The following is a 15,443-nucleotide window of genomic DNA, read 5'->3' on the forward strand; positions in this document are numbered from 1 at the left end:
TTCCTCTGGCAACACACTCTCTCTCTGTTTGGAGATATTTGTCTGTTCTCTATATGCTCCTCAGCATTACAGTAGAGATGACTATGCTATTTATAATGCATTAATGTGTGGTCTATGACATAGACTGTTTTGAGGCACTGTCTAGTTAACCTCTGGTAGAAACATTAGATGGTATGCTCTCCAGATCAGAAACTGCCTATTAAATAATATTTATTACATTAGCCTCTAGAGGCACCAGTCATAATCAGGGCCTCATTGGGTAAGGCACCATGTATGCACATAGTGTGGGATATTCTTTGCCCTGTAGAGATTACAATCTAAATGGAAAGACAAAGGGTGGGAGAAAAGGGGGTATTATTCCCATTTTATAGATGGGGAATTGAAACAGAGAGTTGAAGCAACTTTCTCAAAGTCACACCAAAAGTCTAGGGCAGAGCCAGGAAATGAATCCAGATCTCTGGAGTTCCATTCCAGTGCTTTAACATCACCACCATCCTTGAGAACTATCCTGCATTGGCAAGAGTACCAATGGACGAAATGATCACAGAAACCTTATTTCTCTTCTGTGTGGCAGAGCTCCGGCTTTGCCTTGAGGGTCCTGCGCTTCAAGGCAGTTAGGGCTTGCCTCAGAGGTATGCTGTGACCCTCAGTGTAGCCTCTCTCCCCTCCTAGAGGCAAGGGTTAAAGCTTACTGATCCACCTTCATCATTGGTCAGTCAACAGGTTTGGTGTAAGAGCCCTCTTTAGTCCCTGTCTTCCTACTCAGGAAGTGTTTGTGTAGAGATCTGGGGAGGGTTGGGGGGAACCCGGGCCTGCCCTCTTCTCCAGGTTCCAGCCCAGGGACCCTAATGGCAACGGCAACAGGTAGTTTTCCTATACTACCGGAGCTATAGCTCTTCCCTGGGCTGCTTCCCTGAATGGACCCTCCTAGCATCCTCGTTGGTACCTGACCATGCTTGTCCTCCCAGCTCTTTCACTGCACACCTTCTTTCTCCCAGTCTTCCCACAACACACCTTCTTACTCCCAGCTCCTACCAGCTGGGCTTTCTGAAGGAGCTTCCTTTTAAACTACTCTCAGCCGGTTCTAAATGGGCTCCAGGTGATCTGATTAGCCTGTTTCCCTTGATTACTTCTAATCAGCTCTTAATTGGTTCCAGGTGTCTTATGGAGTCTGCCTGACTTAATTGCTTCTAGCACCTTCCTGACTGCTCTGGCCCCTGCCCTGGTCACTCAGGAAACAGAAAACTATACATCCAGTGCCCAGTGTGTTTTCCTTCTACCAGACTCCTGCACCCAACTGGTCTGGGTCTGTCACATCTGTTTGTACAGTACTTACCATAATTGAGTCCTGATCCTGATTTGGGGCCTCTAGGCAGTAATGTAAAATAAATAAGTGGCCATATATGGTGGTATAACTGATTATTTATTTTAAATATTCATAGTGTCCTAACTTTGCAATTTGTTTTAAAGTACTTATGCAGATATGATACTGACATTTACGAGCTTACAGTCTGTGTGACGGGGTCATCTTACCAAGCACTAGCCCAGAAAGGGTTAAGCCCCAGGTGTTGACAGCGGAAGTCCCGCCTCCCTGGCAAGACTGGGCATGCTCCAAGTGCTCTAGTAGTATAAAGGGAGGGAGACTGGCTCGTTCTGGTTGGGAGGCTGCAGGGAAGGACCTGCCTAGGAAGCTCCTGCGGAGGGCCAGCCACAGCCTCTGACTATGCCGGGAATTGCAGCCGTTCACGACCCGCCTGCACCCTGGCGACTGGAGGAAACCCTGGAGACGACTGGACCTGCCGAACACAGGGGAATTTACGACTCATGGGAAACCCCATCATAGACTCAGGTAGGAAGTGACCCAGGGAGGGTGCTGGAGTGGTAACTCCCACCCAGGGAAACTCAGCGTGTTTCAACAGGACCCCCCCACTGAGTCAGTGGCAAGCAGCTACGCCACTGTTAGGGCCCTGGGTCAGGGTCCGGTGGAGTTGGGTGGGCCCGGGTCCCTCTACCAGGGCAGCCACACCCCAACACTATAGACTCTGGCCGCTAGGCCACACTGCCCTGCACCAGAGGGTGGCGCTATAGACTCTGGCCGCTAGGCCACACTACCCTGCATCAAAGGGAGTGCTATAGACTCTGGCCACTAGGCCACGCTGCCCTGCACCAAAGGGAGTGCTATAGACTCTGGCTGCTAGGCCACGCTGCCCAGCACTGAAGGGCTGCTTTATGGACTGTGACTGATAGGCCACGCTGCTCTGACCCCAGGAGCGTGGACCGTCACATGTGGTGGAGGATGCGGGCAAGTCCTGGGACCTGCTGAAAGGTCCAGTGCAAGGAATCTAGACTGCAGGAGCCCCACCGCCATCTACGATGGATACAGAGAAGCTTCTAAAGTGGTTGCTGGAGAATCAGCAGGAGCAGGCGGCCCAACAGTGACAGCAGCAGGTACACATGATGCAGCAGATGGCCAGCCAGCAGCAGTTGCAGATGACCCGGCCAGGGCCGGCTCTAGGATTTTTGCCGCCCAAAGCAAAAACAATTTTGGCCGCCCCACCCCCCGTTTTTTAATTACCCCACCCCCGGCCCCGCCTCAACTCCGCCCCTTCCCCAACTCCCCAGCCCTGCCTCCTCCCCCCAGGCTCTCAAGCCTAGGAGGGAGGGAGGGGGAGAAGCGACGCCCGCGCCGCAGCCACTCGGAGTCTCCCCGTCCCTCCCAGGCTCTCAAGTCTGGGAGGGAGGGAGGGAGGGGGAGCAGCGGCGCGCGAAACAGCTGTTTCCCGCGCCGCGGCCGCTCGGGGTCTCCCCCTCCCTCCCAGGTTTGAGAGCCTGGGAGGGAGGGAGAGACCCCGAGCGGCCGCGGCGCGCGAAACAGCTGATTCGCGCGCCGCTGCTCCCCCTCCCTCCCAGGCTTGAGAGCCTGGGAGGGAGGGCGAGTAACGGTGCGCGAATCAGCTGTTTCGCGCGCCATGGCGCACGAGCGGCAGCAGCAGCGGAGGTGAGCTAGGGCGGCTGGGGCACATTTTTAGGGGCGGCATTCTGGCGCCGGCCATGCCGCCCCTAAAAATGTGCCGCCCCAAGCACCAGCTTGTTTTGCTGGTGCCTAGAGCCGGCCCTGGACCCGGCACCAGGAACAACAGCAGCAACTCCTTCGAGAGCTGGCTGCCCAGCAACAATTGCAACAGGAACGCCTAGTCCAACAAGTGGAAACTCTACTGCGCCTGCTGGGAGCTCCAGCCCCCAGGCCTACAGGAGCGGGATCTGGAGAGGCTCCGGTGGGGCTGCCAGTTCGCCTCACTAAGATGGGACCAGGCAACGACCCCGAGGCATTCCTGGTCACGTTCGAACGGGTTGCCACTGCTGCTCGGTGGCCCCCTGAACACTGGGCCACCATGCTAGCCCCTTATTTGACAGGACAGGCACAGATGGCCTACCGTAATCTTGATCCCCAAGAGGCCTTGAAGTACCCCCGGGTAAAAGCGGCCATTTTAGATCAGACCGGCATTAGCCCTGAGACGTACCGCCAGCGCCTACGTAAAGAACAGTATCCTCCTGGGGCTCGACCTCGGTCCGTGGCCCAACAGGTACAGGACCACTGTTGGAGATGGTTGGAGCCAGAAGGCTTGACTGGGCCTCAGGTGGCTGAGATGGTGGCGCTCGAACAGTTCACCTAGATCCTCCCGGCAGGAGGGAAAGCATGTGTGCAACGTCACCGGCCGGCAACCTTGTCAGCAGCCGTGGGCCTGATGGAGGACTACTTGGCGGCCGAAGGAGCCGAGGCACCCTCACGGAGGTCCAGAAACCTGAGCAGGAGAGTCAGGCCAGACAAGGCAAGGCCACGGGGAGCGGAGGCTAGGGAATCTCCGCCCAACACCCGCTCCACGCCCACTAAGCCTCCCAGCCCCGAACCCAGGCACAGAGTTCCGTGGACTCCGATTCGAAGGGAACGGCCCCCACAAGGGGGGCGGAGCCCGCCAAGGGAAGCCTTGGACCCGCAGAAGGCTGGAATCGCTGCTGGGAGTGCGGACAAGAGGGACATTTCCAGCGGGAATGCCCCTTCATGGATTGCAACTATGGGCAAGTGTGGGTTGCCGGACACAGAGCCTGGAAAAGGGAGCCGGGAAAATTAATGATCCCGGTGCAGGTCGAGGGGACCGCCACGAATGCTCTTGTGGACTCGGGATGCAGTCAGACCCTCTTATGGGAGGGGTTGGTCCCGGATCTTAGATTCTCGGGGGAAAAGATGCACCTACAATGTGTCCATGGGGACATCTGCCCTTACCCCACAGCCTGGGTGAGGATCGGGATTGGCCAGCGCGAGGAAGTCCTCCACATGGGTGTAGCCCCCAGATTGTCCTACCCCGTAGTCCTGGGACGAGACTGGCCAGAATTTAGGGAGATCCTCCAGCAGTATCAACCACCCGCTCCACAAATGAAAGGGGCTACATCTCCAGGAAGGGGACTCTTCGGACAAACACCAGAGGCAGACCCCGGGGAAGGGATGTCTACGGCGGGGGAGTTGCCCGCTAACGCCCGACATCCCTCCGTGGAAGACGCGCAGACAGAGCTGGAGCGGGATATTGACTTCATGAGGGAGCAGAGAGAAGACCCGACTCTGAGTAAGGCCTGGGAGCAGGCCACTGTCCCTGGCCCCGGAGAGGACACCTCTCCGAGACCCCCGCAGGGGCCTCGGTTTGAGATCCAGCGGGATCGCATATATCAGGTGGTTCGGGAACCACAGACACCGGAGCCGCTTCATCAGTTGTTGGTTCCCCGGAGGTTGCAACAAGGCCTCCTACAGTTAGCACATGCAAACCCATGGGCAGGACACCTGGGGCGGGAAAAGACCCTTCAGAGGGTGGCCCACTGATTTTTTTGGCCCGGCATTCACCAAGAGGTCCAGGAGTATTGTGCGTCTTGCCCAGAGTGCCAGCGGGCCGGACCGAAGGGTGTACCTCAAGCCCCATTAATACTCCTACCTGTGGTCGGGTTACACTTTGAACGCATCGGAATGGACTTGGTTGGACCCTTAGAAAGAAGCAAGACAGGGAACCGATTTATTTTAGTAATCGTGGACTACGCGACACGTTACCCCGAGGCTGTTCCCCTCCGAGCAGCCCCAGCGCCGGTGATTGCCGCCGAACCCGTGAAGGTCTTCGCTAGGGTTGGGATACCCGCGGAGCTCCTGACTGACCAGGGACTAACGTATCCTCGAAACTGATAGCTGAGCTGTGCTGCCTCCTGAATATACGGACACTCCGAACGTTGGTGTACCATCCACAAACAGACGGTCTAGTGGAGCGTTTTAATGGTACCCTGTTGCAGACAGGGCCGGCTCCAGGGTTTTGGCCGCTTTAAAAAAAAAAAAGCTGCGATCACGGTCGTGATCTGCGGCGGCAATTCGGCGGGAGGTCCTTCGCTCCGAGCCGGAGTGAGGGACCGTCCGCTGGATGTGCTGCCCCTCTCCGGAGTGGCCACCCCAAGCACCTGCTTGACAAGTTGGTGTCTGGAGCCGGCCCTAGTTGCAGAAGTTCATGGAGGAAGACCCCAGCCATTGGGATACACTATTGCCAGCCCTGCTGTTCGCCATAAGGGAGGTACCCCAAGCATCGACCGGGTTCTCACTCTTCGAACTGTTGTATGGCAGGCAGCCCCGAGGAATCCTGGACCTCCTGAGCTAAGACTGGGAGGCACAGGAGTCGCGAGTACTTGGGACCACTCAGTATGTGCTACGCCTCCGAGAACGGCTCCAAGCCTTGGGAACTTTCGCCCGGGAGAATCTGCTGCGGGCCCAAGAGACACAGGAACAGGTATATAACAGAGGGGCTAAGGTACGGAGTTTTGACCCTGGGGACCGGGTGTTGCTCTTGTTGCCCTCGGCCGACTCAAAGCTCCTGGCCAAGTGGCAGGGGCCTTACGAGGTGATCCGACGGGTCGGGCCTGTAGATTATGAAGTCCGGTTACCCGGACGATGGAGGGACACTCGGACATACCACGTGAATCTTTTGACGGCATGGAAAGCCAGGGAGGCCTTATTCACCATGCCATCGCCCCCAGACCCAGAACTGGGACTGCTAGCCGGGGAACCCCTAGACCCAAGGCCGGCTACACTGGGGACCGGCCTCACCACAGCACAGCGGGAACAAATATCGCAGCTCATAAAGGATTTCCCCAATGTGCTATCAACCTGCCCGGGACGAACCTACCTTATGAGTCATCATATTGCGATGACGCCCGGCCAGAAGGTGAGGGACAACCATCGACCACTGTCCTGGAAGATGTGGGCCACAGTACGACAGGAATTGGATACAATGCTGGAGATGGGCGTGGTCGAGGAGTCGAAGAGTGAATGGCGCAGTCCAATTGTTCTGATCCCAAAACCCGACGGGACCCCCCGATTCTGTATCGATTTCCGGAAGGTGAACGCTATCTCGCGGTTCGATGCATACCCAATGCCACGGGTGGAAGAACTCCTAGAATGACTCGGGGGAGCGAGGTATTTATCAACCCTAGATTTAACCAAAGGGTACTGGCAAATCCCCCTTACACGAAATTCCCGGGAAAACACTGCCATCCCAACACCATTCGGCCTCTTCCACTTTGTAACCATGCCATTCGGATTACATGGGGCCGCAGTGACTTTTCAGCGGCTGATGAATAAGCTCTTGCTACCTCACGACTGATACGCAGTGGCGTATATAGACGACATTGTGGTCTACAGTAACAAGTGGAAGGACACCTCACGGAGTCCTCCAGGCCCTCAGAGCAGCCGGACTCACGGCCAACCCGGTGAAATGCCATCTCGGACAGGAAGAGGTGACCTACCTCGGGTACGTCATAGGGGGAGGTAAATTGCGCCCCCAAATCAATAAGGTGCAAGCCCTTATGGATACACCCACGCCCAGAACAAAGAAGCAGGTGCGCCAGTTTCTGAGACTGGCCGGGTACTATCGCCGCTTTGTACCAGACTTTGCGTACATAACTGCCCCCCTGTCAGACCTGATGAAGAATTCTCAGCCGCGACAGGTACAGTGGTCCGATCCATATGGCAAGGCCTTCAGGATTCTGAAAGAACGGCTCACACAGGAACCGGTCCTGCGGCACCCCGATTTTACAAAGGAGTTCATACTCCAAACGGACGCTTCGGAAGTAGGCTTAGGGGCCATGCTCTCCCAAGAATGGGAGGGGGAGGAACACCCAGTACTGTATTTGAGTCGCAAATTATTTCCTCGAGAACACTACTCAACGATAGAGAAAGAGGCCCTGGCCGTGAAATGGGCTATCGACGCCCTGCGCTATTATTTACTGCGGAACACCTTCAAATTGATCACTGACCATGCCCCCCTCAGGTGGACAAACAGCATGAAAGACTCAAACCCCCGAATCATGCGCTGGTACCTGTCACTCCAACCATATGACTTCCGCGTGTTTCATCGTCCGGGTAAGGCTCACGCTAACACGGATTTCTTTTCTAGACAGGGAGAGGAGGACGGGGAGACGGACTGCCCCTGGGGTCCTCTTAAGGGTGTGTGTGTGTGTGTGTGTGTGTGTGTGTGTGTGACGGGGTCGGCTTACCCCGCACTAGCCCAGACAGGGTTAAGCCCCAGGTGTTGACAGCAGAAGTCCCGCCTCCCTGGCAAGGCTGGGCATGCTCCAAGTGCTCTAGTAGTATAAAGGGAGGGAGACTGGCTCAGTCTGGGCGGGAGGCCGAACACAGGGGGAATCGATGTCTCATGGGAAACCCCATCACAGACTCAGGTAGGAAGTGACCCAGGGAGGATGCTGGAGTGGTACCTCCCACCCAGGGAAACTCAGCGTGTTTCGGCAGGACCTCCCGCTGAGTCAGTGGCAAGCAGCTACGCCACTGTTAGGGCCCTGGGTTGGGGCCTGGTGGAGTCGGGTGGGCCTGGGCCCCCCTACCGGGGCAGCCACCCCCCAACACTATAGACTCTGGCCGCTAGGCCACGCTGCCCTGCACCAAAGGGCGTGCTATAGACTCTGGCTGCTAGGCCACGCTGCCCGGTGCTGAAGGGCTGCTTTATGGACTGTGACTGATAGGCCACGCTGCCCTGACCCCAGGAGCGTGGACTCTCACAGAGTGCTATAGACTCTGGCCGCTAGGCCACGCTGCCCGGCGCTGAAGGGCTGCTTTATGGACTGTGACTGATAGGCCACGCTGCCCTGACCCCAGGAGCCTGGACCGTCACAGTCTACATCTGACAAGTATACTAAACAAGGTAATGAAGAGAGGAGGAGCAGATTTCACTGGACAAAATGTCAGCAGTAGAAAGAAAGGTGGCCAAAATGGATTTTGAGTAGAGCTGAATTAATTAATTAGGAAGGATAACTTTATCTGATTACCATCCTTTTCTGTTCAAGAGATAACTGTGAGTAAATCATGACTTCCTCATAGTTACTCATAATTAAAGAGTATCAGACAATTATTTTGGGGGCAGTCTGTATGGATTGACTGTGAACAGTTCTCTGTGAGTATTCAATATTAGTTTTGTGCTATTCAAGCTCCAATGGTTAGTTGTGGATCAGATAAATCACACGGAATTATTTTTTTAGTTTCCTGATTATTCATACCAGAAGATTGTGCACATTCAGGCATGTGTAACCCAAGATAATGAGGTTGGGCTTTATACATTTGTAGTCTTGCAGCAAACCTTGATAAATCCATCTTCAGGGACTACACCCTGGATTTCTGAATCTAGACGCATGTGTCTCTATTGCATGAGCTGAATGATCACAAACATTAGCTTGAAAGCTGCAGCAGACTCCTGACACGTAATGTGGTCCAATACCTAAAGGTGACAAATAGCCACACTGTGCAGCATGAATTATACACGAAAATTAAATCATTGTTTTTCAGAAATACACTGTGCTACTTTGAAGTTGACTTTCTGCAAGTACGGGTGACACTGAAACATATTCATATTAATATCCTGGAATGTGAATGTAAGAGGAGTGTGATTATGGCCAAAGTGAATTTATTTTAAAATAGAAGTGAATGAGTGGAATGCTCTTGGGTTTCTTGTTTCAGTAGTTGATTGAAGGGATGCAATCTATAGAAATTTCTTCCATTGGCAGCTGCAAAATTTAGCTACCAGCCAAAGAGAGGACAGTATTTAATTGAGATGAAGAAGTAAAATTCTCATCTGAGTAATTGGGAGGTGGAGAGGAAACAGCCATGCACATTGAAACCTTGAAAGGGAGAATTTGTAAAAGTTTTATGAATAAACGTAACTTTTGTCATGTCTGTAATCTTCATAGAGCCAGGAGGAAACTCTATCTTAGAAGTTGATGAATGGGGTACAAGGGGTTGGAATCCAGAAGAAAGGTTGGAGGGGGGGAGGAAGAGAGGCCCCATTTTGAGAACCTCACTCCTGGAGCAGATGTGGGTTTCTGGCCACCTTCCTCTATGCCTGGCCTGATCATTTTGTAGATCAGCTCTCTTAGTGCCTTATAAAGATGGCACAAGATTTGGTCCTTAGTGATCACAACTTTTAGTGGATTATTCTGTACTGGATATATGGAGATATATATAATTCCCATTGACTTCACTGGGGCCTGGATTTCACCCTATAATCGTATGTAAACGTACAAAAATAAGTTACTATTAATGTAGCATATTAGAAGTAAAACATGGGATCGCTGACAGCAACAAAAAGTACCTACTTGGGTATCAGTACATCATAGTTCAGTGAACTGTATAACACGTGAAAGCAAGTATGCTGTGAGAGACTGTGACCAGCAGAATGAAATTGTTTCTGTTCACTTTGCCAGTACGTATAAAATGTGTTTGTGTGTGATAAGCCTCTTTCTAGAATTCAGGAAATTGCACCATTCTGTCTTGATGTTAATTTAGTCACAGATTATTGTTTTCCTCATACCGAAAGAGGCATATGTTTTTGAAACACCAATAATGTAATCTAATTTTCTCTCAATCTAAAAGCCATAAAGGGTTAGTGGACTAATATGACAATGGACAAAATACCGAGTTATGCCAATTTTCAGGTGTTATTTTCATCTCCTTTTATGTTTTTGTATTTGGGTGGACATGCCTTGTTTCTAATTTAAATATAATTTTAGTGTATTTGAAAACCACTAATATATACTAAAGTGAGAGTGCATGCAAGCTATTACAGAGTACCCCAATTATATTCCAGTCCTCTATTGGACTCCTGTCCTTTCTGTGTCACAGATATATTTATATTGCTTTGTTTGAGGCTCTCCCTTATTCCCCCTAAAGAAACACTTAACACTGGTTATGTTTACTTCATCTCACTTGGAATGTGCAATTGCAAGTTCAAACCAATTGTCTGTTTCAAAGTTGATTTCTGCAATTTGCCAAGCCAGCCTTTCATATATAGCTCTGCAATGTAAAAAGTATCCTAATGTACATGTATTGCAGGCTCCAGTACACTATCAGCTTGCTGGGGGATTTATAACTTATTGCTTATTCAGTAGCCTAATAAGGCATTAGAAAGACCCTCTTTCTTTCTTGTGCTCTGTAAGGTAGCAAGATAAGGAACCAGTTTGCTAGAGCGCAGACCCTCTAAGGACTAGATTCAGAAAAGCCTCCGTTCTCAGGAAACCTTCTAAACACGAGCTTCAGTTTCATTGAGTTCAATGGGACTTCAAGCACAAGCTTAAAGTGCTTTCTTGAATTGGGGCCTAGAGGCCCAGTCCTGAAAGGTTCTGAACAGCCTCAGTTTCTGTTGAATTCAGTGGGAGTTGAAGGCCCAGTTAGCATTGGGTTCTAAGGACCTAATCTGAAGCTCCTTGAAGTCAGTTCACAAACAGCCTTAAGGGAGATGAGCTGATAACGGGGGTTAGACTGTCTCAGATTAAAAACAACCCTTAGATTGGGAGAACATACTGAGTCAAGTATCAGAGGGGTAGCCGTGTTAGTCTGAATCTGTAAAAAGCAACAGAGGGTCCTGTGGCACCTTTAAGACTCTTAAAGGTGCCACAGGACCCTCTGTTGCTTCATACTGAGTCAGTAATTTTAAAGAAAAAAATATATGCCCTGTTGCAGCTACTTAAAAAAAAAAAAGTAGAAAACCCAGAAAACTTGAAGTAAATCTAAACTTTTCACAGGTATGGAAATTAACAGTTAAGTCACCTAGACAATATTAACTCTGCCCCTGTATCAGTGCCAGCCTTTAATCCTCACTTCTGTGTTCCTTTGATGCCTGGCTTGTAGGGTGCTATTTTAGATCAAGCACACTTTCCAAGGGCTTTATGAAATCTGCAGTCATCTTACATTTGGAAATACCATTATACTGTACTGTTGCCTTTCACCCAGCTTCCTTTGGTTGCCATTTCTCCCCCTCCCCCGATTAAGGGCTTTCAGAATGTCTACATCCATTTTCAGTTTAGAGAGATACTGTCCGTGTATAGTTTGCATGTGGAATATTGAAAGTGATCACTAGAGGACTGTTTTATACATATGTTTCCAGTATTTGGTATGATGCTTTGTGGCCGCAATAGCTTTTGGTCAAAATGTTCAGAACTGGGGGCCAGATTTTCAAAGGCCCACCACTACAGCTGGTCAGATATTATGCTGAAATAAAGAGAGGGGGCATTGCAAGAGATGTTTAGCCTGGTTCTTATGGCAGTAATTTGGGAAATCCAGGTTCAAGACACTCCTCTGCCCATTTCAGAACTATGTGAGTTGGAAAACCCCACACTCAAGTAGGCAGAGTTGGGGACTTGCATCTGGGTCTTCCTTATCCCAGAGCAGTCACATTCTGACTTCCTGAATAAAAAAGCTCAGGTGTTGATCTGAAAAATGGACATATTCAGAACACTCTGTTTTTGTGACAACTTCTGAAGCACCCAACTTGTTGAGCTTTTTTGCAAATCTGAACTTGTTTGCCTAAGGTTGGACTCTTAATTCTATGTTTAAACACCCAAATAAAACTGGCCTCGTTTTCAAAGTGCATTACCACCTATAATTTCCTTTGACTTCAGTGGGACTTGTGCATCCTCAGTACCTCTGAAAATCAGGTAATTTTAATATGGATTTAGGAGCCAAACTTTAGATGATGAGGTTTGAAAGCTTTTATCTTTTGCTCTTTTCAAGTGTATATTGTCATTATCTGCAACAAGGAGGCATCTATATATAGAAACTCTAGCTTTCATGATAATTGTTGGAAGTAGGACATTTTAGTGAAGATGGGGACAGTCAGGGCCGGCTCTAGGCACCAGCAAAACAAGCTGGTGCTTGGGGAGGCACATTTGTAGGAGCGGCATGGCCGGTGCCAGAATGCTGCCCCTAAAAATGTGCCCCAGCCGCCCTAGCTCACCTCCGCTGCTGCCACTCGCGCGCCACGGCGCGCGAAAAAGCTGATTCGCGCACCGCTGCTCGCCCTCCCTCCCAGGCTCTCAAACCTGGGAGGGAGGGGGAGATCCCGAGCGGCCGCGGCGCGCGGAACAGCTGATTCACGCACCTGCTCCCCCTCCCTCCCAGGCTTGAGAGCCTGGGAGGGAGGGGGAGACTCCGAATGGCCGCAGCGCGCACGCCGCTTCTCCCCCTTCCTCCCTCCTTCCTAGGCTTGAGAGCCTGGGGGGAGGAGGCAGGGCTGGGGATTTGGGGAAGGGGCGGAGCTGAGGCGGGGCCGGGGGTGGGGTAAGAAAAAAACGGGGGGGGGGGGGCAAAATTGTTTCTGCTTGGGGCGGCAAAAATCCTAGAGCCGGCCCTGGGGACAGTGTAGCCTGCATGGAGTCTCTACGATCTCTGCATGGTTTAAGGCACTGTAACTGTTGGGATTAAATAGTTATAGATGGGTAAGGTTGTCTCAAAACTTGTTTTTCAGGTCAGAGTTAAGGTGGTCTGTGTTCATCTGTTTTTCATAGTTTAAAATGTTTGCTTCTTTTAAGTTTTTAACCTCAACTCTTAATTCCCAGGATTTTAATAGTTTTTATTTCTTTTCTTTTTAATGGCAATGGTTTTTTTTTTAATCTTTAGCTGACTGACCTTTAATTAACTCCATTTTAGCAAAGGGTTTTTTGTCTGGGAATTTCCCACCTTCTGACATGTATTAGGAGGTAGATAGCAAGATGCCATGTGAAGCTGCTAAGCACCATATGGCACAAAGGAAATGGGGGACAGGAAGCTCTGCAGAGGACAGGCTCATGGGATCCTGTAGCACAATGGTTCTCAACCAGGGGTCCAAGGCCCCCTAGGGGGCCGTGAGCAAGTTTCAGGGGGTCCACCAAGCAGGGCCCACATTAGACTCACTGGGGCCCTCGACAGAAAGCCGAAGCCCCACTGCCTGGGGCTGAAGCCAAGGGCTCTGACCCTGCCATCCAGGGTTGAAGCCGAAGCCTGAGCAACTTAGCTTCACGGGGGGCCCTGTGGCATGGGGCCCCAGGCAATTGCCCTGCTTCCTATCCCCTAACGCCAGCCTTGGCTTTTATATACAGAAAACCAGTTATTGTGGCACAGCTGGGCCATAGAGTTTTTATAGCATGTTGCGGGGGGAGGGCTCAGAAAGAAAAAGGTTGAGAACCCCTGGTGTAGCATGTAGGAGCCCTGCATGGCTTCTGGCTTCCAAGGCATCTCCCAACCGCATCTCCCAGTCTTCCTCTGTTTCCCTGATTCCATGCTTTTATTCCTGCTCCAAGCCTGACCTTTAAGTCCATAGATCCCTTTGTGGTCCTTAATAGGACAGCAGAAAGTATTGGCCTGCTGAATACTCTACTGAGGCTCATAGCAGTTCTTGCAGACTTTACGAAAGAGTGGATGCTTTTGCTTTTACTCTGGTGTTTTGCATGTTGAATGCACTTTCAGTGGACAACAGAGGGTGAAACATTTTTGGAAGAGGGTTTAATGGAATTCAAAGGCTTGTAATCACGAACATTGCAGGTACAGAGTATGAGAGTGCAGTGTTAATGGTGCATACAATTTTTAATGAATCAGCCCCTAAGTATAATTAACGAAAAAGATTAATGTTCTTATCCTAGGTGCTGCAAATTATTTGCATTGCATTTTTATGTTGATGGTTAATAAAGTAATAGAAGGGAGAGCAAGAAAAACATTGAGTGTGGCTATAATTCTTCTGTGGCTTAATTGAATACAGGTATGAATTCAGAAATTCTACTATGGATTTCACTGCTGCCCAGTTAGATTTTCCTATTAAAGGAATAATCTTCATGGCTATGCATGTTATTTTTTAGAAATGTTTTCATAGGAGGCCTTCTGTAAAGAAAGGATTGAAAATATAAACTGCCTGATTTTCTAGACTTTAAAAATTATTATAATTGGTGCATGGAAGAACCTAGTACACCTCTACCCAGATATAACGCGACCCGATATAACACGAATTCGACTATAACGCGGTAAAGCAGTGTTCCAGGGGAGCAGGGCTGCGCACTCTGGAAGATCAAAGCAAGTTTGATATAACACGGTTTCACCTATAACGCGGTAAGATTTTTTTTGTTCCCGAGGACAGTGTTATTTCGGGGTAGAGGTGTATATTAAAGGTTGGAAAATGGTTGTCTTTCTGACCCTTTTTTTTTACCTGTTGATAAACTTCCATCTAATCACACTATTTTGCTGGAATTCTTCATGCACTGAACATTCTTTTCTTTGCAAATTTGAACAAAATTCCATCTGCTATTCCATCTCCCCCCAACTGTAATGTCTCCTGTCCTTGTTTCGGTATAGCTGGACAATGTTACATCAACATAGTCAGTGCATTCATAAGATGACATGGGTCAAAACCAAAATCTCAAGTCTGAGAGTTTACATTCAAATCTCTGGCTCTGAACTCTCCTGTACAATTTAGGGTCTGGATTAAATTCAAGACACTGAAGGGGCCTGCTTTTAGCATGTGTTTTGTATGTGTGCCAGGATGGCAGGACTCACAAGGAACATCAGCTGATCCCATAGGATTTCTGTCACTTTCTGCCAAAATCTCCTGGGACCAGCTCACGAAACTTCAATGGAGTCAAACCTGCTTAGCCTCAAACATAATCTCTGCACCCAAAGCCTAAACATAATCTGGTTCTGAAACACCTTGTGCTCAGAGTATCTCCAGCAAGTTTACACAGTTAATTGTAGTATCTATAGTTATAAATGAATATTTTAATAATGCAGTACTCTTCCCCCCGTCTTTAGTTTTATCCCTTTTGCTCTCTATTTGTAGCACATCCTACCTTTCATTAATGTTTACAATCCCCAGCTAGTACTGCCTACAATAGTAGGGACATAACCACAGTACCAGTAAATGATTTTTGCTCTTCTATAATGTAGAGAATTGCCTACCCCTCAGACATCTGGAGTCCTGGATGGAGCACAACAAGGAAATGACTTTTCCTCAGATTTTACTGCTGTCTTTGGAACAGTGCAGTGCTGGAGTTTTGACTCCTTATTATAGTTATCTGAAAAATTTGTCTGTAGTCTTCTTAAGATGATGCTTTTGATAGTA

At 49.8% G+C, this 15,443-nt stretch overlaps 1 protein-coding gene across 1 annotated transcript in view; it reads left to right on the forward strand.

The window, feature by feature from the left end:
- Positions 1–6,885: 6,885 nt before the first annotated feature.
- Positions 6,886–15,443, forward strand: part of CLSTN2 (calsyntenin 2) — a 385,405-nt gene continuing 376,847 nt past the window's right edge. The window contains exon 1 of the mRNA XM_065411406.1: positions 6,886–7,441. Within this exon, the coding sequence (XP_065267478.1) occupies positions 6,886–7,441 (556 nt within the window). The remainder of the gene's footprint in view (positions 7,442–15,443) is intronic.

This window comes from Emys orbicularis, chromosome 9, assembly GCF_028017835.1.
Source record: "Emys orbicularis isolate rEmyOrb1 chromosome 9, rEmyOrb1.hap1, whole genome shotgun sequence".
NCBI lineage: Eukaryota > Metazoa > Chordata > Testudines > Emydidae > Emys > Emys orbicularis.